Source organism: Pan paniscus, chromosome 5 (genome assembly GCF_029289425.2).
Source record: "Pan paniscus chromosome 5, NHGRI_mPanPan1-v2.0_pri, whole genome shotgun sequence".
In the NCBI taxonomy this organism is placed as follows: domain Eukaryota; kingdom Metazoa; phylum Chordata; class Mammalia; order Primates; family Hominidae; genus Pan; species Pan paniscus.
This window is the reverse complement of record NC_073254.2, coordinates 88,957,509-88,982,176: the sequence shown is the minus strand read 5'-3', so window position 1 is coordinate 88,982,176 and position 24,668 is coordinate 88,957,509. Positions and strand designations below refer to the sequence as shown.

The window sequence follows — 24,668 nt, the reverse complement described above, 5'->3', positions numbered from 1 at the left end:
GAGAGAAAGAGAATGTTGCCTGTGATTGTTCACATATACCAAAGACAAAATAAGTCTATTTGTTCAAGTGTAGGCTGGCCCACTGGACTACAATATTTAGTCATGTTCTCCAAATAGCTTATAAGTAATAAGAAATGATATTGTTAATTTATTTGACTCCTGTGCCTATTTTTCAAGAGTTCTGCAATTATGTTTACTTTGTCTGGTATACAATTCAAAAAATACTCCAGAGTATCAAATGAAACATTAACATATTAAAAATTTAAACTTTCCAAGAATCTCACAATGTTTAGCACTTTGTTCTCATATTCTCAATTTTATTTAATTGGATATGTGTATTTGTGTCTTTTTTAAAAAACAACATTGGTATGATAGTGTCTAACTTTGCATCTTATAAGGCTTCCAAATAAACTTCATAAGTATTAACTAATTGAAATTGTTATACAATGGCCAAATAATTTCATAAAGTGATGTCACCAATCACTACACATTTCTAGGTATTTGGGGGCTGGAGAAATTGCACATGAAGGCTAATACTCGTTCCTTTCATGTGGTTAATATGCATAAACATTAAGTCTGGTGTATCAGCTTCTCAGAACTCTCCAGCTGCTAGTATCCTTCTACTGATAAGAAAAGTAGCAAAGTCGTGCTTTACTCAAAAATCTTTGAAATATTTATTAATAGTATATGCTTAGTATTGTGTTAGGAACTATAGCAATGAAGATTTACAACAAAAGAAAAAAACCAAATGTCCAACATGACAGATTAGTGATTTTATATCTTAAACTTATTGATGGCCCTTTTGTTTACCTCAACTGGTTTATAATTGAGAGTTCACAGAACATACACAACTAATGTTTATTAATGATAAAATTTCATTTCAAATTTAGGTGATTGCTATATATTTATAAAGTAGGTATACACATATATTGTAATCTATGTTTCAAATAGTTGGAAAACATAGATCTCCCTATTTTAAATATTTTTCTACAGTAGATTATAATTAATTATTATTGAATGAACTTTTAGAATATAGAGGGGTAAGGAAATGAAATCTCTCAAGGATTAAATGCTGAAATGATAAACTCTACTAGAGGAGAAAAATGCACAGTCTCCAAACTAATTTAAGAATTTGAGGAAGTCTCAAATGTTCTATATCACAAATATTATCCAGTTTTGTTACTTAGACAAAGCATGACTTAGCAAAGCAACAGAATGAGTAAGACTATGCAGAAACGTTGATCTCATTTCTGTTTCCAATTGAGTATGCAGAGTGTGGATGATGAGGCTGATGTGTGACATAATCATTATTGAAAGCATACATTCATTCATCCTATACTTTACTGAACATGTAAAAAGATCATGCTCTTTAGGCAAGCCCTAGATTTGTGTATGTATGCATGTACAAATGTGTGTGTATATTTCATACATGTATTTAAGCATAATTCATATGCCAAAATATATGCAACATCTATCTTATCTCTATCATCTATCTGTGTATCTATCTACCTACCTATCTATCTATGTATCTATCTACCTACCTACCTACCTATCCAACCATCTATCCATATCTAATTTATCTATACTTTTCTACAGGTACAGCTCAAATTAACAATATGTTGAGTTCCAAAATTTTATTCTTATTGAAATAATACTTTAAACTCAAAATCAATTTTCTGAACCCAGAAATATTAATGCCCATTGTTACACAACTCTTTCACAATGTATGATTATTTCATATATCTCATTTGTTCCATTCCAAAACTTCCACAGGTGCTAAGATGATGGAACCAATTCCATTTTGTAAATAGCAAGCTAAGACTTGAGTGTGATCATATGACTTTTCCTAAGAACATGTAAGCAGAAAATACTGCTCCCAGCAATAGAGTATAAGACAGATGATTTCATATCAAAAGTTCAGAAGGTTGAATGGCCTAAAGAAAAGAGATTAGGTTTTGGAACAATTGTGCCTAGGGCATACTTTTCACTCTTTACCTCACTGAAGTGACTGCTCCCCTACAGATATTCAGATTCTTTTTATGTAAACTGCGGCATGGACACCCATCTTGCAGATTCTTGTGAGGACTGGGATTCATTTATGAAAGTTTCCAGCCTAGTGCCTGGTACTATGTAGGAGCCGAATAAACAGAGGCAGCTTTTTACTATACAAGATCACGCACCTGATAATTGTACCCAAGTCAACAAGGGCATATTCATATTTGCTGTCAATTATTGACTGAATAATTTCAACAGGATTCACACTTTGAGATTTCATTTCTTCTATTTCACTGAGTGTATCTATCTTAATCCATTATCAGATGGCCTGCACTCAAGAATGAAACCCCATTTAAATGTTGCAGTACAAAACAGTACATTTGGAAAGTGAAAATTTTCTGCAACAAAAGTGATACTATTAATTCTTAGCAAATTTGTAAAGATTGCTCCGTTATTTACTTAATCCATGCAATTATTCCCATTCATCACCATGACTGAACAAGAACTGAATATGGATATAATTAAAGTAAACAAAGTCTAATGACTAAAATTAGAAAAAAAATCCATTAAAATTTAATTTATACATTTTTACTTATACCTAATTTTGAAATATAATGGTCTCAGTTATTGACAGCTATTAATAAAAGAAGCTTTATATTTCATATTCTTACATTTTATATTATGAAGCTAAGCTATATGTTATATTCCCTCATTTATATATATTTTTGTCTCTAAATAGAAACAAAAGATTATAAAAAGTACATGTGTATATTTATATTTATATATCTGCATATAATATATAAATATAAAATCTTATTTATATTTCTATTTTTGAATTTATATCAATATAATGAATATTACATGATAGAAAAATATAAAACTTTATGTTTATGTGATAAATATAAAAAAATTACATATTTTTCTATATTGTAAGTATATATTTACAACAGAAATAAGGCTGTATATAGCCAAATAATCATCAATTACTGCTATACACATATCTGTAGCAATGGCCCTTGAACAACACAGGTTTGAACTGTGCAGTCCACTTACATGCAGATTTTGTATTGCCTCTGCCACTCCTGAGCCTGCAAGACCAACCCCTCCTCTTTCTCCTTCTCAGCCTAAAGATAATGAGGATGAAGACTTTTATAATAATCCACTTCCACTATTCAAGCAAATATAATTTATCTTCTTTATGATTTTCTTAATAACATTTTCTTTTCTCTAGCTTACTTTATTGTAAAAATACAGTACAAAATATATGTAACATATGGAATATGTGTTAATAAACTGTTTTTGTTATCGGTGAGCCTTCCTTACTGGTCAAGAACAGGCTATCAGTAAATTTGAAGGGAGTCAAAAGTTACATATGGATTTTTGACTGCCCTGGGTGTTGGCGCCCCTAACTGCCACATTATTCAAGGGTCAACTGTATATAGATATACATAAGTATATATAATGACAGAAATAATTCTCCAGATAGTTAAATAATGATAAATTTAACTCCAAGTTTCATAAGGAAACATGCTGTACAGAATTTGACTTTCAGATTTAAAAAAAATGCATTTCTTTGTTTTTCTGATAATGAAACAAATACTAATTCTATTAGTTGATAGGGGTTGTTATTGTATAAGCTATTTCTCCATCCACAAGCAAGAATACTCTTTAGGATTCTTACAAAAGTTCTGTATATTTTTGAGTGACAGTAAGAACAGTAAAAGAAAATACAAGCACAACAAAACATAAAGGCATTTAAGTAAACATCACTCCTGCCAAGATTAAACTTCCCAGTTGGCTCATGCTCATATTTTGTTCTACACTCTACAGTGTTTATTCATGTATGGAGGCCCTCTTGACTGTCAGGATGAAATGACAACAGTCTGCAGTAATGACAATGACTTGTACTTGTAAAATACCAAGCAAAATGTAACTGTGCTCAAAATATTCATGCATCATACTCTGTGAATAAGTCAATGATATGTGGGAAAAGAAGAGCTACTTTTTTGGAAAATTTGGCCCATGTAATCTTTTGGGAGTAATTAAGTTTCTCTGGTGCAATAACACTGTCATTTATTTTAATGTCTTAATCTCAAACTGCAGTGAGAAATTTGATAGCTAAGTGACACAGCTTTATCACTGTCCAACTACTGCAAATTTAAATAATTTAATTTTAAAATGTATGATATTTTAAAATAAGTATTTAACACAGACTTAAGCCAACCACAATGCATATCTTTAGCTTTTATGGGTAAAACTGAATAACAGATTTTGCTCAGGCCCTTCCCCCACTAGACAAAGGGTTCTTTCATTTAAATAGCAGGATCCATAAAAACCCAAGTCCTAGGAACAAAACAATTTAGCACTGACCTATAAAAATTAGCTATCACATTGCTTTCTCCTTCAGGCATTTCTTTTTTAGAGATGTTACTGATTTGATTGTACAGCAGAAGGTTAAATTCTCACACAGTGATCATTAGCAAAAAATAAACAGAGCAAGTACTAAAGCTGGCTTTGCACCTACTGAATGCTGCAAGTGTCTGTACTCATTTGATATGCATCTTGCAAAGCTCGGCTGTTCCCAGAAGGCCACTCCATGAAGACTGAGAGAGCAGCGTCTGCTAGTGGTGCCTGTGTGTCACAAAGAACAGAGAGAAGCTTTATAATAGGGATGCTTGAAGGCATCACACTTAGCTGGGAATCAGGCTAAAAATTAAGTTTGTACTTTTTTTTTCTTTAAAAAACATGCACATGAAATTGATATTTTGATTATTTTTATAATGCATATTAGTCACACTGAGAAACAATTACACCAGCAATATTTTCTATATCTCTTCATTGGCTTCATTTACGAAGCACTTTACTAAAATTGTTTCATTATTTGCTTATTGGACAGACTTATTTATGGATATAAGACAAAAACATGACTTCATAAACCAACACTGCATGCTGTTCTTGGATGGGGATTATCACTAGGGTTTGGGTGGGTCATCCTACTGTACCTGTGGCATTCAGGGGACATTGATTGAATGCCAAGTCGCCTGCTGGAGTTCTTTTCCACACCATCGACATCAGATAATCCTCAGGGCATATTTCATAAGGTGCTGCAATTTTAAACAAAGGGACTTGAATGTCAGTAGTGTTTAAAAAATTTTGGCAATAAACAATTGTCAAAGGCACCTCTCTAACTGCAGAGCTCTTTAGTTTTCTTTTTTTTTCTTTCTTTTTTTTAGAGACGGGGTCTCACTCTGTTGCCCAGGCTGGAGTGCACTGGCATGATCCTAGCTCACTGTGCAGCCTCAAACTACTGGGCTCAAGCCATCCTCCCTCCTTAGTCTCTTGAGTAACTAGGACTACAGACATGTGTTGCCACATCTGGCCGATTTTTTGTTTTAATTCTATGTAGAGAAAGGGTCTCCTTATGTTGCCAGGCTCATCTTGAGCTTCTCCCAAAGTGCCAGGATTATAGAATTGAGCCACCATGCACAGGCTCTTTCATTTGCTTTAATGTATATTGTTTACTGAAATGTTAGTGGCATAAACATAGATAAAAACCCATCAGATTTCCTTTCAGTATCTACAAAGTATTTACAGAATTGTAATTTCTTTTTGAACTGCTTACTGCGTAGACTATTTATAGAGGTCATTTGAATTTGCCTACAAGTTGAACATATTCAGGCATATCAATAATAATATTTATAATATTTTAGGATGTTATACAAAAAAGTGACTTCCAACAAACAAAAAGGCATATTAAAATTATTAACTATTAAATGTTAAAAATAAATAAGCATAAAGAGTAAAAATATGTAACTTTTTACCTCTTCAACTAAAAGCAATAATAGCAGTAAAAATATACCAATTTGATCTTTTTGTCATATTATATTCAAAATCCCAATTTAATTATTGAGCAAGAAAATTAAAAATAACTTCAAAAATAACAGATGTTTAACTGTAATATAATGAAATGCAAAATACTAGTGAAAGAATGAGGTCTATCTATATTGTGTTAAAAGTGACATCTTGTTCCCATATGAAAGAATATTAGTCCCTTCTCTAGACACACACACTGTTGTGCTTTTCATACAAAATTGTCACTTACATGTTCATATATCAGTCTTCACTATTTGCTGGGGATCTTGTTTGGATCTACTCACCTCTGTATCACTTGTACCTAATGGTGTGTTTGCCACATGAAGTTGCTCAAAATTGAATAAATAAATAAATGAATATATGTTTTATAAATACCTTGATAAATAAGTGAGGATCTTAAAATACTAAGTACCTAAATAAACACAGGAGTGTGATTTCTTGGGAGAAACATATTCCTTGCAGAATAATATAATATTTAATCCATGATAATCATCATTCTACTGATACCAATTCCATTTCAGAATTTACGAACTCATTAAATTACCTTATAGTTATCAGTAGGGGAAGAATACAAGTTGACAAATTAAATCTTGAAATAATATTTAAAAAATAATAATTACCCAAGATAAGATGAATGGTTTGAACACATGGGTATTACAAAGCTGACAGTGTCACTGAAGATCAACTATTCCAACTCCTTCCTCTTTACAGATGAAGGCACCAAGGCCCAAAAAGAGGAAGCTCGTCTAAGGAGACAGAGCTGGTGGAGGTGTCAGCAGGACTGGATCCTAGAATCCACACTCCTCAGTCATCTTCCTTTTCTTTTCCCACATATACTCTTCACGACCTTGAATTGTTTAAGATAGTTCTCTCCCTCTGAGTATATATAAATATATATTCATTTATTTATTCCAGGTTCCCATTAAAACACATAGGCAATGTTTTCAATTTGTGTCCTCTTTGCTTGGTGGAGGGTTTAGCAGTTAATTCAACCTTCACCAGCCCCATTTTCATAAGCTGTCTCCTCCTAACCTTACCAATGATCTACCAACAAACCTCATCTTCGTCTCACACAGTCTGGGCCTTGTCTGTACTACTATATTTTGACTTTTCTCACCTTCTTGGAAATACTTTCTTCAGCATCTTAAGCCATTCTCCAACACTCCTCCACCAAACCCTCAGAGCATTCTTTCTTTGTCTCATTCTTTGTGTCCTTCTCAGAATCATTCATACCTTACTTCTTCCTTATGTTAAGTGTTTTTCTTGGATAATTTCAAACATATTAATAATAGTAATATAATCATATTAGTATTTATTAAGTCCTTTTGGAGAGTTTTACATGCATGGACACATTTGCTCTCTCCCAACCACCTATGAGTTAGCACCTATGAGTTAGAGGTGACTATGATCCTTATTTACCACATGGGAAAACAGAAGCACAGAGAAGCAAATGAACTACTTTTCTTCTTCAAATTCCAAACTTTATTACATATTGAATCCAGAGGAGAAACTGAGTGCAGGAGGGGGAGGTTGGATGGGGAGGAGTCATTTTGCCAGGTGCTCCAAACCCTCCCCATTCGGGAGCCTGGCCATGCCCTCCTGGCTCCATCAAAGCACCTGGGCTGTTAAATGGGGCAGGAGAGCTGTGCTGAGGTTGGCAAGGCCCTTTCCCAGGACACAAGAACTGGATTTGTCACAGTTTGGCTTGGGAATGGTGGTGATGAGTAGGAGAGGACCTATCATAAATCAAAAATATAAAATAATAAAACTAATCACAAAAAAATCTACAACTCAAGTGAGGGTAGGGGCAGCCACTAGGTAGGGCTAACTCCTTCAATATCTTGGGAATAGAAACAACAGGAAAATAAACTAAGAGATACAGCAGCCACCAGTAGTGAAGCACCAATAACCACACATTCCCACACTGGTCCCAAAGGTTAGCAAGCCAGAGCTACTTCACTGCCTGTTGCATCTGTGCCCCACCCTTTGGAAAGCACATGCTCCTGGCCCTGCTGCCCCATCCTGCCTCCCACCAGTGGGCCACAGAGGTCCTTGGAAGTGTCTCCTAAGGAGAGCAGCAGCAGTGTCAGGAAGAAAAGGCAAAGCCCAGAGACCAGACAGTGGTGAGGGAAGGTACTGCTATGAAACTCGTGGTGCCCAGATTAATGCCAATGAAGGGGAAGCGGTGGAAAAGAAGAAAAGTTAGTAAATGTTGGAGCCTCAATAAGTACGTAATCAGTTGTTTCTGATCCCACACTTTTCTTGCTATATGGCAGTCATGCCTGGACACATGCCTTCTACTTCCACTATGTATTAGGAACACATACAGTCATCCCTGTCCTCTATGGGGGATTTGTACCAGGATCTCCTGCAGATACCAAAATTCACTGATGCTCAACTCCCTGATATAAAATGGTATAGTATTTGCATGTAACCTACGCTCTTCCTCTTGTATACAGTTAATCCTTGAACAACACAGGTTTGAGCTGCATGGGTCCACTTATATGTGGATTTTTTTCAACTAAACACTTATTGAAAATACGATATTGGCAAGATGTGAGACCTGCATCTAAGAAGGGCAGACTTTTCCAACACACAGATTCTGCAGGGTGGTCTGCAGGCATTGAGTAGACAGGATTTTAGTAGACACAGGGTCCTGGAACCAAAGTATGACTGTACCGTAAGACATCTATATACTATTTATAATACTTAACTCAATGTAAATGCTATATAAATAGTTGCTATACTGTATTGTTTAGGAAATAATGACTAGAAAAAACTTTGTACATGTCCAATACAGACGTCATTTTTTTCTGAATATTTTTGATTTGTGGTTGGTTCAATCCACAGAGATGAAACCCATGAATACTGACGGCCAACTATACATGTTTCTTTGGTTCAGCTATCTTTCTTGGGTTTAGGCTGGCATAGCCAGTTTCTGAGTGGCATTTTTTACTTGGCTATTCCAAAGAAATCTCAGGTGAAGCTGCTCACACTTCAATTCCCAGTATTATTCTCCACAATGCTGCTTGTTTCCTCTCCTTGCATTTCCTAACTCTGCTAATGGTACTACAATCTTGTTCCCATAACTAAAACCATTGGATTCATCTTCTAGTCATCCTTATCTTACTCTTAACCTTCCATGATTTTACCTCCACCACTCACCCAGGCATTCATTCTGTCCTGGTTAATTTAGGGGAACAACCTCATTGGTTATTTCATGCACTTACCTCACATGTGCTGGGCCTGTGTCCTAGGACCTGTGTTAGCACTAACATGTGCTAGGCTACATTTTTACCTAATATGTGCTAGAGCTAGGCCCTGTTAATGTAACATGGTGCTAGGCCCTGCTTTAGAAGAACCAATGGCGCATAAGAAATGCAGTCTGGGACGGGCACAGTGGCTCATGCCTATAATCCCAGCACTTTGGAAGGCCGAGGCGGGAAGATCATGAGGTCGGGAGTTCAAGACCAGCCTGATGAAACCCCATCTCTACTAAAAATACAACAATTAGCTGGGCGTGGTGGCGTGCACCTGTAGTCCCAGCTACTTAGGAGGCTGAAGCAGAAGAATTGCTTGAACCCGGGAGGCAGGGTTTGCAGTGAGCCAAGATCGTGTCACTGCACTCCAGCCTGGGTGACAGATCGAGACTCCATTAAAAAAAAAAAAAAAAAAAAAGAAAGAAGAAAAGAAAAGTAGTCTACCTAGACATTCTTTTAGTCAAAGGGAGGAGGCAAGGTGAAACAAAAAATTACTTGAGTACAATTATGATGAGCACTTCAAACAGTAAGTACAGGGTGCTATTTTAACCTAAAAACTGAAGAATCAAGGAAGGCTTCCTGGAGAAAGTGACATATAATTAAAACTGGCAGTGTGCGGTACAATAAATGCTCCAGGCAGAGAAAACAGTTTGTGCAAAGGCCTTGAAGCAAGGAAGAGCTTGGGGCATCAAGTTCAGCAGGGCTGGAAGGAGAAGAGTAAGACCAAGTGTAGAGTAATGGTCTGGTGAGAGAGGCCATGATTAGAGCCTATAGGGCCACATGGGCAGCCATTGAAGGGTTCTAAACAAGTGAAATGATTCAATTTTAAATTTTAAGATAGTTTGCCTTCTGTGGGTAGATTAGATGGCCAATGCCGTGGAGGAGACCAGTGCAGTGCTTCAACCCTGAAACATTGATGGCTTTAGGTAGGATGATTAGACTAAAGATGAGAAAAATTGGTGGATACAAGGTAAATTGAAGAGGTAGACAAAACTATGTGAGAATTTAGGAAGACAAAGGAGTCAAGGATGATGCTTGCTTCCTGAGTTGAGGAGCTGGGTAGTAAGTGGTACTGCTCTCCTCCATCTGCCCCCTTAATCCAATTTTCATGCCACATCAAAAGAGTAATCTCTAAGATAAAGTTTAATCCCACAATTTTCTGCTTAAAACCCTCCCATGCTTCTCCAGTACTGACAGGATAATACAGAAAGAACTAAGATAGCTGTGCTTAGTGTGATCCAAAGGCCCTGCTCATACGGGCCGTAGCCTACCATTCCCATCACGGCTCATATTTACTCTCCTATGCAGCAGCCACACAGTTAATTTTCCTGAATATTTTTGATCTGTGGTTGGTTCAATCCACAGATGTGAAACCCATGGATATCCTTATTTTGAGGGGTAAAATTCCTATTTATCCTTAAAATGCTGCTTAAATGATGTATTCTCCAATAACTCTTTCCTAATATCTCAGTTATTGAATATATGAATATTATAGCCCTTCTCACAACAGATTGAAAATACTTGGTTATATCTGTGAACCTCCCCAATTCCCCAGTGTTGCTTTTTAGACTAGCCAGGTTTTACTTTATCTTTTTAATCTGTTGTAATGAACTCCAGTGGTATCTAGTGTACAGTAGGTGTTCAAAACACTTTCATTAAAGAAATCACTTTTACTGGGGAAATAACATACCAGCACTGTCCAATAAAATTTTTTCAATGATAGAAATATTTTATATTTTCACTGTTCAGCATGGTAGGTGCTAGGAAAATGTGGCTAGTGCAATTGAGAAGTGAATTTTGGATTTTATTTAATTTTAGTTAATGTACATTTAAATTGAAATAACGACTATGTTGGACAGTACTGTAATAAATGATATTCATGTTTCTATAAATGCCAACCAAAAACTATTATAGAATACTAAAAGAAGGAGAATTAGAACAAATGTTAAAGTTCAAAAAATACATCATGAATAGGTTATTACATAATTGAATTCTAGATACAACGACTCGTCCGTTTTTAATAATGACATGGCAGTAGTTAATCTAATCTGACTGTCATATTTGATTATTCTTTTTGCTCCATCCATACATCCCACTTCTGTTCATTATCTCCCTCATTATCTCTTCATTTATAATCTTTCACTTTTGCTTCACTTGTACTATCTTTTTGGTTCTCAACGCTTTGAAATTCAAATTTCCTTTAGTTCCATTGGTGAACTTTGAAACACATTTCATAAAACCTGTTGCTATAGTTGAATACTAGATTTCCTGATTCAGTCGTGACATAAGAAAACGAAGATTCAATTTGTATCATGAACTTCTTCATTTCCCTGTCGGGGTATCAGAAAGTTTTTCACACTTAGTATTATTCTGGCAAAAGGTACTTCGTTGCTCCCTGCCCCTCCCCCACGGTCAAATGTGTGGTTAGAAAATGTGGTCATTGCAAACCTTAGCCACTAGATGGTACTAGTGAGCCAGTAGGGTGAAATGTTTACCAGGCCGGCTGCGGAATCTGATGGGTTAAAAATCAAGGTGGGGAGTAAGAGTAAATATGTGAAATAAGTCAATGTTTCATTTTTTTTTTTTTTTAAGGCAACTAGTTGGGGAAAAATAAAACGTCCTCTCCTCATGCAAGTACAATGTTTAATGATTAAACTAGCATCAGTTACAGCTTACCTCTCCTCTTCCCTGCTCCACTCTCACAGCTTCCCACCAGCTGCGGAGGCCTTCTCCACCCTTCTTCAATACTACAGGCCGACTGCAACCTCAGAGCTTGTGTGCAGGTTCTTTCTGCCTTGACTATCCCCCGCCTCCTCCCCCTCAAACATGTCTGCATGACTCATGTCTTTCCCGCCTTCAATCTTTTCTCAAACCTCATATTCTCAGACCCCACTGACTGCCCCTCAAACACTCCCACCCCTTCCTCTCCTTTATCTTTCTCCAAAGCACTTTCCTGTCACCTTGTAACATCTATACATGTTTTTAGCTGATTTATTTTTCTCTTTTGGCTAGATCTGTTTTTGAATTACCCTATTTCTTAAGATCGCAGAGAATGAAGATGATTTTGCAAAAATACTGTAGACGTTGTGTGTGGGGTGGGGATGGAGGTGGGGGGTGGATCCTCTAGCAGTAGATAGCCGTGTCCAGTTAGGAGCAGAAAGATAGGGAGGTTAGCTACTACAGTTACCTTAAAAATTAGTCAAAAGATGTTTCCAGGGTATCATGTAATGACTAAGTTTGGCCTTGGAGGGCTATATCTGACTTACTAAGATCCTATAGGACCGTTTTTTAGAATCCCCCAATGTGCCCTACACACATCCTCACTCTGGTTCAGGAAGAAGCTGATTAAATAGTTGTTTTCCTTTGACCAACCACATCTTTCTATTACTGAATTTTATCTTCTTAATGACTATCAGTTTGGTCTGCCTACAAACAGCCAAACAAAATGAAAAGCAAAAATCAATAATTTTTTAAACCTAGAGATGTCAACAACTTTTTGTTTTGTTCCACAGTAAATTTATGAAGCCTTGGATTCATTGTGCTTCTTGGAGACAGAAATCCACTACACAAATTATTATTATTTTTAAAAAGGAAGATGGCAGGGGAATCATAGATTCACAGGTGCAAACTGGTCCAGGGTTTTCAGCATTTTAGTAATAATGTCAAATGGTACAGCTGCTTTAAATATTTTAACAAAGGTGACTTGGCATTCTTTGAAGAGTCTATCTCAGAAAATAGGTCCATTTATGCTTATACCAAAAGCAAAATAGCTTTAGACATTAAAATAACAATTGATTTTCTGCCATCTCATCTTTATGAATTCCCCAGTAGTGGGATCTTTCTAGGTACTTCTCAGTGCCACTTATAGAATTCATTCATTCAACAAATATTTACTGGGCACCCATCATATCCCAGTCACCTTGTTAAATACTACACATAGAAAAGGCTAAGTAAGAATAGTCGATGTCTCTTGACTCCTAAAATGGTCATAAAGATGATAATTTGAGGAATTACAGTACACAGGATGCCCACTCTAAGCTGAGAAGCCCTGGCTGCTCTGGGAGTACCTTAGGGAAGAGTGTGTCAGTGGAAGATTTCCAGAGGGATGTCCAGGTTGAGGTGTAAAGGAGAAGCAGCACTCCACCAATGAAGAAGGGGAGAGTGTGTCATGGGAACCACATGTGGGAAAATCCAGGGAGCAAAGAGACCTGGGAATAACCAAGAAGGTGACCGTTTCAGAAAGGGTAAAGTGTAAAGTTGGGGATAAGTAGAGGTGGGTGATTCAGCAGGAGGAGGGGTAATATATGATGAGGTAAGCAAGGATCTTGACTTTATGTTAGGGGCAAGGGAAATTTATGACAATGTTTTAAAAGCTTGCTATGCCTGCAGTTTGGAGAAAGGATTGAAAGAAAGAGAGCTGGAGACAGGGAGGCCTACCACAATCTAAATGATGTAATTAGGGAAGGGATGAAGAATCATAGGATGTAGATTAATTCAAAATTTATTTAGGAGGTAGAATGGGCTCAGCACTATGGCTGATTGTATGTAAGAGGTGAGGAGGATAAAGAAATAAAAGACAGAACTCAGGTTTCCAGGAAGGATATCTTATGTGCTAGCTAGACCCTGAACTACAACATATGAGGAAGAGATGACTTGGGGGAGGAGATGCTGAAAATAGTTTTGAGTTTGACATATCTAGGCACATATAGGTATTATAAAAAAGTTAATTGATATATATGATGGAATCCAACCTCCAGAAGAAAACAAGCTAGAGATAGAGATTTGTTTTAATTATTTTTTCTGTTTAATGGCACGTGTGTGTGTTTTGTAAATTAGAAAATAAACTAGCTGAGGCTACTCTCTAGACTGAACATAAAAGCATACGATTGTGCAGCAATAGGAAAGATTCTCTCTTTTTATACCTTAGCTAAAAGGAATAGTAACTTTGTTCATCAGCTCAAAGATCTCACTGTTTGCTATTACTAGTGCAAAGATATAAAAATCCACTTGTAAGATACAACTATACTTGAAGTCACAAGTATGTAGTTAGCATGCCCCTTAAAGTAAGGTAGCAATTACCTAGTGATTAGCTGTTAATCTCTCTATTCAAACTGATTTTCTGTCTCTTAAGAAGAGCAGAAATGATACAGGGCTTAAATCAATTTTGTGTGGAAAATTAGTTTTTACCCCATATGCTAGAATTTCAGCATTAAAAAGAAATTGATTCTAAACTATAGAGCTGATATACACACACAAAAAGAAAAACATGTACTACTCAAGACCCCACATTTCAAAATTTGCTTGTTGGCAATTCATGAATTCTTGTGTTTGGGGAATTCCCTGTTCTGAAGGATGCAGAGGAAAACAAGACGGATCCAGTGTCTGTGCTCAATGACTTACAGCTCTCATTTCCAAGGTGGTACCTACTCATGTGAAGAATTCATGCTGCTGCTAAGGTCTGTGGGAAAAAGAAGAGTGTTTATGAAGTGTGTTTCATAACAGCATTCCTCATATAGGAAATGGTTTTAATCTGTCTCAAATGGAAACAACATACAATTATATCAGCAATATTTACATAACATTATGAGTTATTCTTCTTACTGTGTTATATATTTTAATTCACAGAATTCTTATAACCTTGTGAACAGAATTATTATTCTCATTTTAAACATGAGGAAGTCAAGACAGAAAGTGTTTCGTGTTTAGCCTGAGGCCACTAAGCTAAGAGATGATGGACCTACGGTCAATCAAATAGCTGAGTCCATTCTCAGAGAAGTTTACCTCTTCTCTAAGCAGAGGAGTCTTTTTATTGTTATGGTGGTAAACAAGTTATTTATACATTTTGCAAATATTTGTTTTTAAGTCTGGAAGTTAGCAAACCACGAACTTTCAATTTATTAGCAAATGGTATATATTGCAGATTGTTTAAGTACCTGGTGGACAGTGTTTTATATACATACTCATAAGCAAATTCTGTATTATTATTGCATAATTTTATATTTAAACTTAGCAGACAAGGTCACTCTAGTTTCAACCTGATAACAAAGTTAATTTTAAAAATTAGCTAACTAACTTTGAGGAATAACTCTAAAAAGCTATTTACTAACTTTTAGTTATACTGAATTTTATACTGGGGTATGCTCAACATTTTGCTGGAAAGTTACGTTTACTAAGATTCTGTATTACCTTAGGAACAGCCAAAGACGACAGTGAGTCTTAGCCTTCTCTAGGTCATAGCGTATGTAGAAATGATAGTATTTGGAGGCACACTGGGAGAAGTAGGCAAGGGTACTGAAGACTGGAGACCACTAGTCACAGTCTCCTGCCTTGTCAGTTGCTCTGAGGCTTTAGGAACCACTATTTGGGCACAGTTGGGACAAATCCTCCCATGACAGGGTAGAACTGCCTTGAGAAGCTCTGGCTTAAAATAATAAGCTGGGCTGAGATTTGGAGAAACTGAACAACTCGCTATAGAAACATATATTTTTCCTACCTCCCATATCTCAATTACTTATTTCCAAAGAAAGATGAATCATACCACAATTTATAACTACAGTATACAAAATCACATATGTGATAGAAATGCTCTTCCAGTAAATCAGTCCATTGAACAGACTTTTGAAACACTGAAAGGTCATGAAATGTAAGACATTAACATCAGAGTCATTGCAAACTTTTTATTCATATGCTTTTATATAAATGTTTTCATTAGTTATAGCTTTTATGATATGAAATAAAAACATTCAAAAGGGCTTGACCTATTATATTTAACTAGGCTCAGTGAAGAATCAGGGAATCAGAAGGCTGAGAACAGATGGTTCATCTGCAATGAGCTGGAATTTCAACAGATATAATCATATAATAATAATACTATATAATAAGGAAATATCAAACAAATTTATAGGGGTTCAAAGAAGAAAGGACACTTATGAGATTGTGGGAGAAAGAATTATTAGGAGAGCAGACATCTTTTAATGGATGGGCTCCCAAATTCTCCCCTATCAACAGATGAGGATAAGAGAGCGGACAGGGACTTTAGGGGAGCCCAAGTGAATAACAGTGCAAACAGCACCATAAGGGGAGAATATGCACCCCTGTATTCAGAAACCAGAGGCTGCATCTGCTTGATTCTATCACATATGAACAAATGTATATTAAAATATATGTCATAAATGAGTAGAATGAGATAACATTGGAAAGCTAGTGAAGCTGATAGAAATATTAGAATCTCAAGGATCCCAGTAGGATGAAATTTGGCCAGTAATGAAAAGCCATGGAAGTTTTTGAGCAAGCAAGTCATAAGAACAAGGCTATAAAGAAGAGAGAATAATCAGATAAATCTGTGTGGAAGAGATTAGAGAAGGCAGGTGTTGTCATAATATGGGTAACAGACAGAGTACATGAACTGCCACTTGATGATCCTAATTAGCTCCAGCATTTCATCCTTGAAATAATCTTCTGCAGCACATATTATTATCCCTATTTTATAAATGAGGACATCAAGGCCCAAGTCGGTACTTTGTTGGACTCCATAGTTCAGGCTCTTCCTGCTGCACTGCTCCTCCCTTACTGGAAGCTGGTGGCAGGAGGAAGTGAAAGCAGGGCCACTGAGAGAAATACCATGATGGACTCCATCTGGAACAGGGATTGCTAGAATGAGGAATCACTCCTGATGTCACAGAGTATCTGGTGATCAGAGAAAAGTTTCCCCCTGTTACCCAGAGTCTGAATTGAGTCCCAGGTAGGAAAGCTTTATCAGGTTTTTGTGAGTGATTAGACATAAAGGTACATTCATGGGTGTTGCTCACAGAGGCTATAGTTGATGAGAGAGAGATCAACAAAAGAGAAGAGTGCTGGGGCAGAGTCTTAGGTCATTCATATGTCAGGATACACAAGGTGAGAAAAATAAGTGTTGATGAGAAACATCAAAGACCAATATTCAGATTTAGTGTCTTGGTAAACATTAAGCTCAAAAAAGGTTTAAAAGTAATTTTAAATCTCTTAATTTAAAATAATTGTTAAACAGTTCCTAAAGTTTATTTTTTCCCAGAAAAACAATAAGGGATGAAAAGAATAAATAAAAAAATAGTAAAAGGTGGTGCTTAAATTTTTCTTTTCAATTTGAGAATGATCAGCATGTTGCTAAATTATTTCTAAATTGAACAAGGTAGGGTAATATAAGATTACAGAAAATTGCTTTTTAAGCAATTCATGGCAGAAACTGTAGGAGTTTGATCAAAGTCTCATCTGAAGAAAATCTGATAAAATGAATTATGACAATAATTATCTCCATAGCAACAGGTTTGAATAATGGGCATCTGGTATACATACTGTAGCCACAGTAGTACTATCTGTCATTAATTCTTTTAGATCTCAGCGGTTCTTCCCCAAGTCTGCCCATACAACTCAGCTTGATTTGCTGCAGAATTGTAGACTAAAATAGGTGGTAAAACTCATCCTTTTTGAGAAGATTGGATACTATTTTAGGTATTTATTAAAAGCAACAGGTGGTCTCTCTCGTCTATGGGATATCTTCAAGTTCTAACTCATTTTCCTGCTTTTTACTATTTATCTGAAGTGACTTGGCAAGAACAAATAGAACATTTAATATTAAAGGAGTCAATACCTAGTGCCACCTACTGTCACCATTAAACTCAGTGGTTGGTTTTAAGTGAACAACTGGTATGGACACTTGAGTAGGGCCTAATTTGCTATTCCCAAAAATATGCAGTCAAAACTTGCTTTAATCTTTTGAAGAATGCAACAGGTAATAACATAATTCCTTAAAGAGTATACAGATAATATCTGAAAGCAGAAAATAATATAAATTCCAAAGGAATAGGAGCTTTAAAAAGTACTATTTGTGCTTAATTAAATAATATAAATTCCAATGAAATAGGAGCTTTAAAAAGTACTGTTTGTGCTTAAACTTGGTTTGAAATGAACAAGGTAAAGCAAGTGTCAATTTGTATGCAAATATTTCATTATGGAGTAGTGTATTTTCTCTTTAGAAAAGAAATGCAAATTTTATGCTGACATATTTGGGTTTCTAATAATGATTACATTCAGTCTTAAAATTGAGTGGTTCAAGAGTTTAGTTTAGAAGAATCTAACTTATTAAATTTCTCTCAAAGACAAAAATATTTGTATCAGTAGTGATTAGTTCACTATTCTACTAACTGGAACCTGAGGAGAAAATAAGTCAAAGTGAGCTAAGACCTCATATTCCTCCATGACACCATCCCCACACCAAGTATTTTATACGTGTATGTGTATATATTAGCTAATTAGCTAATACCTGTGGGGGATAAGAGGCAGGGAAACTATACTGCTCAGGAAGAGAGATGCTGGTGCTGACAACATCAGGACTGCAGATCTGTGTCCTGGCAGTGCCTGGTTTTACATCAGACTTGTTCAAATGATACCCAAGTTGTTTCTCCTGCTCTTCGTGGTACAGGAAAAATGAGGATTGGAGAACTGAGAGTTGGATAATGACTAAACCATCTTTCTTTGTGCACAACAGCTAGTTAATAGTCCTATTTTTCTTTAAATGACTGCTGTAAAGAGATCTTATTTTGGCTGAAACATGAGTTGGCTAGAGGCATTCAAAATGAATTGTGTTTTCATTATCAACCAATTCCAGAAAGAATCCCTCATCGTTTATGAAAAAGGATGAAAAAAATAAAATTTTGCAATTTTGTTGAGGTGATATTTCAACTTTCTCCAGTGGAACAGAGGTAGAGGACTGTATTCCACTTCTTTGTTAATTTTATCACCTTATCATTATTATTTTTACTATAAGTTAGTGCAACTGAAAGGATGATTTGCAGACCAGCATCTTCAGCATCACCTGAGACCTTCATAAAAATGCAGATTCTCAGGCTCATTCAAGACCTACTGAGTCAGAATGGCTGGGGGGTCTGGCTCAGGAATCTGTGTTTTAACAGGCTCTCTGGATGATTCCTATGTACACTGAAGTTTGGGAAGCACTGCTTTGGACAATGAGGGAGGCACTCAAAAGAAGATAGGAGTGCAAAGTAGGCAAGCTTTGTTCTTCTTCTTTCCTACTGAAGCTAAGTTAAAAGACAATTACTTAGAGACCAAAGGAAGACTCTCCTGGTCTCCAGAGGAGGCATAATCCTGTCGGAGAGCAACCTTATACAAATAAGGAACCGTCACTTCCAGAATCACATTTCTCGTAAGCAGGGTGGGGATGGGGATCACATTCGCTATATTATAGGGCACCAAATCCTAATACAAGTGTATTACAGTGTTCAAGACAAATTTTGCATTACCAACACTACGGCTGCCCTCCTTTAGTATGAATATTTATAGATAAACATCACAATAATTCCTACATTTCTGGTCTAAGTTGCTAATATTGTATACATTTATGATATGGCTGACTTACTTCACAAGTGTTTATCAGCACATTTAACCTGGAGGCCTCACCCACCACTTACAGACAAAGCAGCTGTGGTTCCAAGAAGGAAATTTTATGTATAAATAAAGTGTAATTTTTACGTGTAAATGGTAGGTTCCAACTTAGCAGTTAATGACTAAAGAGTAATGATCCTAGAATTGGAGTTATAGAAGTAGCAAGCCCTTCTCCTGGGAGCAGGGCAAAGTGGTTCCTACGAAGCTAGAATGTAAACTTAGGACAATCCAGCAGTAACACTTGCTTTCTGAATATTATTAACCAGGGGAATATTGGGGTGAAAATCAAACTAAAAACCTAAAAAATATTATGTATGACATTGTAGCAATTAATAAAATTAGGGGAGCTATTACCATCTTACCATTTTAACCTTCAAAGCCTGAGGATACACAATGAGATTGAGATAAATGAAACCATTATCTGGTGAGTCTGACCAATTTAAAAATTGGACCACTTATTATCTTCCCTGTAGCTATTCTATAGCCCAACTAGCATTATTTTTTAAAAATGTTTTCTTATTTCTACAATTATTTTTTATGAAAACAAAAGAAATATATTTTTTGTCATCAATGATGACATTTTTAATACTTTTATTTTATCTATCTACCAGCAAAGAAATATCCTAATCTTGAGGGGAAAATAGTTTTATTTTTCATTTTCAGTAGACATTATAACAGCTTTAGATTAGATCCAGATGATTAATCATTATTTTCATTAATTATTCAAACAAAGATGTTCATAAATATTTCTCCTTCCTGACAACAAAAGGCCTCTTAGTAAACTTGATTAATTTGTTTTGACTCCAAATTAAGTGAAGTATAAAATAAATAGTAGTTGTTTTCAGCAACTTGAAGAAAAATTAAGAATGAATAGACTAAAAATAATACTAGAAAAAGCATATTGTTTAAAAAAATTGTTGAAGCTTTGTTGTTAACACAAAGACAAAGATGCCTTAGAAAAATGTTATGGTAATTTGAAAGTTTTCTCAATTTATATTGTCAGTGTGTAAATTTGAAGCAATATAATGGCTGAAATTAGGAACGCTATACTCATAATCACAACAGTAATACACCTTGACTACAGAGAGGACATTGAACAGAGTTGGAACTCCAGTATATAAATCAAATACAATATGGAAAACAGTTATCAAAAACTTGATAAAATAATTTGGGGATGATGTGACTGCACATAAAAAGTTGAATAATTAATATAAAAGAAAAACCCCTTTTGTAAATTAAAAAAATTCTCTAAGAAAGCAGAGGTATTTTTGAAATTAACAGTCACACACAATTTCTGATGGACAATGCAATTTTTGTTTATATAAATGCACCAGACAAGGATATATTCAAAAGCTTGGTGTATATGTACACATACACACACACACACACACACACACACATATATTTATTTATTTTTCTTTGCCCCTGTATAAGTAGTGATGTTTAAATTATTTAGCTGATTCAAGAATTCTTTTTAATTATGAAAATGGTATCTATATGCTTGTAAGTAATTTATGGTTATTTTCATCTCATATAATTGAAAAGAGTAAAATGAAAATGTTAATAATAACAAAAATGTGTAGTGTATATAATTTTTTTTTTAGTTTTATGTGATTTTTTTTAACCTGCCTTAAGTCATGAAAGCCAGCAAACAAGCCTGGCAAATAAGGTACACTATCTTTTTCATAAATAGATCTGTAAAATGTTTTTCAAACAGCAGGTGGCAATCTCTGTAAATTTGATTGCAGCAGTACTATCTTGGCTCTATATATGCAGATGAAAGACAATTTTAAAAGACCAGTTAAGAACTGTGGTATGCCCAGACTGGTTTAGATAAAATCAAATATTGAAGGGGTTGATTTAATTATGCTTACTATTCTGTGAAATTTCTCCCTAGGCAAAATAAATGTTTTTGTTTAATACATCTTAATTCTTCTTACGCAGCACTGGAAGAATTTCACAGTGGTAATCTGAATAGGTATCATCCTCTTAACAACCCTGCATGCTGGTTACTTTTTATCATATTGAATTCATATGGTGTTAAGAATTAACAAAAGTAATTTTAGATTTTTTTTTTTTTTTCGAGACAGAGTCTTGCTCTGTCATGCAGGCTGCAGTGCAGTGGTGCAATCTCGGCTAACTGCAACCTCCACCTCCTGGGTTCAAGCTATTCTCCTTCCTCAGCCTCCTGCGTAGCTGGGATTACAGGTGCATGCCACCACGGCCGGCTAATTTTTGTATTTTTAGTAGAGACGGGGTTTCGCCACGTTGGCCAGGCTGGTCTCGAACTCCTGACCTCAGGTGATTTATCTGCCTCAGCCTCCCAAAGTGCTGGGTTTACAGGTATGAGCCAACATGCCTGGCCCTAATTTTCGATCTTTTTTAAGCCCCCACAAAACTCCAACTGACATATTGTTACTCTTAAAATCCAGTTCTGTTGTTATTCTTAGTGTTGTACTGTGAGAAGTCTTTATAATACTAACTTTGGAAAAATACAAAGCTTTGACTCCTGGATAGCTCTTAGAATACCTTGGTTTTTCTAAGTTGAAACAATCATGTGAGATAAAGGCAGAAATTCATAGCATTCTGAACTGAAAAGGAACCTCAAAGATCTCACAACCAGCTGTACTCACTGTACCCCCAGGAATCAGACAGCCAGAGAGATCAGTCAGCTTGCTCACAGAGTTACTACCAGCAACAGGACTCTAAGTGGGTCTTCAAATTCTCTAGGTTCAGCACGTTGGCACTATATTGTCAAATTTTAAAATTCTGTCCTATCACATCTTTAGTATACTTATAATATTTTTCTTAGGATCTCATTCTAAAATCCTGACTTTCACTTACTTATTGAGTCCTCAGTGTGTCAATAATATTTTAATGGAAGGTACACATGATTAGGAAGGAGTTTTTGTTCTAAATGATCCTGTAAAATATGTGCTGTATAATCTGGGCAGTTTCTGACCTTTCATTATTTTCTCTGCTTATATGTAAAATCTTTTAATGTAGCAGGACTTTCATTTTTTCATTAGCAATTAAGACTTTATACTTTCATTTTAAAATGCATTCCTCATAGGAATTTCCTTTGCCAATGAAAAATGGGGCAAACGCAAGTAAATGCAGATAATCAAGGTCACACATCAAGGTCAGAGTAATTAGCAACAGAACTTAAAAGCATCTGAATGTCAGCGACACTTCTTTATCTTCTCATTCATTTCTTATGTCTTTACATTTCCAGTATATATATCCTAAGGCAACTTGTTTTGTATTCTCCACAAACAAATATTTCACATGGAACGATTCTATGACACATAAACAGGGGATGCCCCACATAGTACAGAAACAAGTAAATTGCCACCTATCATTAGTAGTTCTTTAGTTGAGGAATATGACCCTTAACCAATGACAATATTTTTAAATCTTTTTTTTTTTCACGTTATGAAATGTTTCTTTTGGGATAATTTGGGTTCATTCTCACCAGGGCATCGCTGCTCACTGCATCTTCTCACTTCTTCGCCCGTTCCTTCACATTGCTGCCCTGTTATCACTGCACCCTGACAGGTCCTTACTCGCCTTTCCCAGCCGCCATCACAGGACTTGGAACAACCACTCCAATGACCCCACTGATTCCACTGACCATTGGCTGAAAGAAATGTTTCATGGTCAATGTCAGTCATCTACCACACACTCCTTTAAAAATTTTAAAATCTGAGAATGTTACTACCCCTTCCATTTTTGTTAATCTACTACTGTGAATAAACCTTATTCAAATATTTAACTTACAGGTCAAATATAGAGCATTGCGAAGAACAGTGTAAAAAAGTGTAAAAAGTGCAAGCTCAGTGCTAAACTTCCTCAAATGTATTCGTAGTTCATCACCTGAATTTTATTACTTTATTAGCATGGCATACATTAGAATAAATTCTGGTATAATCGGCTTCATTAATAAATACATGTATACACACACACACACATATATATATATATAATGATTATCTTCTTTCATGACCCTCTGGCATAGTTCTGACACATTTTATAACGTGCCCTTTACATGGTACGAGTGCCCATGATATGCAGGAATCAAGCCCTACCTGTACATTCAGGGTTATAGCACTCTCTGCTTTCTGCCCATGGCCCTCTGCATTCGGAGCCTCCATGGGCAGCTGCAGTGCACTGCCGGCTTCTCTGCTGAGTCCCATTCGAGCACGTTACTGAGCACTGGCTCCACGAACTCCACTCTTGCCACTGTCCATCAACTACCAAAGCAGAAAAAGAGACAGCATGAGGATATCTTCCAATAGGACAGGCTGTACAGAAAGTACCTGGTAAAACCACCCTTGAAGATGAACCCCAATCAATGGACTATGAATGAATACAATGGAAGGTCACACCAGCATGAGATTTTATTAACTCCCCAAATATTATTACCTTATTTTCCCACTTTTATTTTATTTTATATATCCAGCATATCTTTTTTTTTTTCATTTGGAGATGGACTCTTGCTCTGTTGTCCAGGCTGGAGTGTAATGGCATGATCCCAGCTGACTACAACCTCTGCCTCCCAGGTTCAAGCAGTTCTCTTGCCTCAGCCTCCTGAGTAGTTGGAATTACAGGTGCCTGCCACCACACCCCAAAATAATTTTTGTATTTTTAGTAGAGACAGGGTTTTACCATGTTGGTCAGGCTGGTCTCAAAATCCTAACCTTAGGTGATCCACCTGCCTTGGCCTCCCAAAGTGCTGGGATTACAGGCGTGAGCCACTATGCCTGGCCTCCAGTATATCTTTTGATTCACTTATTTCTTCAAAAATATTTATTGATCACTCAAAGATGCAATACATTGTGCTAGGAGATGGGGTACATAAAACAGTGAACAAACTAAATACTGAGCAAGACCTTATCGAGCTCATATTTTAGAGAAAGAACCCCTAGAAATAAACCATGAATTACATGCTAGATAAATCAATTACATGGCAGTGTTGTAAAGGATAGTTTCAGGACATTGTGAGATAAGACTTTGGAAGGTCCAGAGAGTCTTTCTTGACAAACTGAGGCTTCAGGCAAGCCTTGAAGGATAAAGAGAAAATACTTAGGATAAAGGTATGTT

General features: G+C 36.0%; 1 protein-coding gene across 2 annotated transcripts in view; it reads right to left on the bottom strand.

Annotated features, from left to right (window-relative positions):
* Positions 1–24,668, bottom strand: part of ADGRB3 (adhesion G protein-coupled receptor B3) — a 750,487-nt gene that overhangs the window by 409,141 nt on the left and 316,678 nt on the right. For both annotated transcript variants that reach the window (XM_003809552.7, XM_057302535.2), the window contains exons 5-8: positions 23,654–23,818; positions 23,041–23,205; positions 4,998–5,099; positions 4,520–4,626 (exon numbers count right to left, since the gene is read on the bottom strand). In XM_003809552.7, the coding sequence (XP_003809600.3) occupies positions 4,520–4,626; positions 4,998–5,099; positions 23,041–23,205; positions 23,654–23,818 (539 nt within the window). The remainder of the gene's footprint in view (positions 1–4,519; positions 4,627–4,997; positions 5,100–23,040; positions 23,206–23,653; positions 23,819–24,668) is intronic.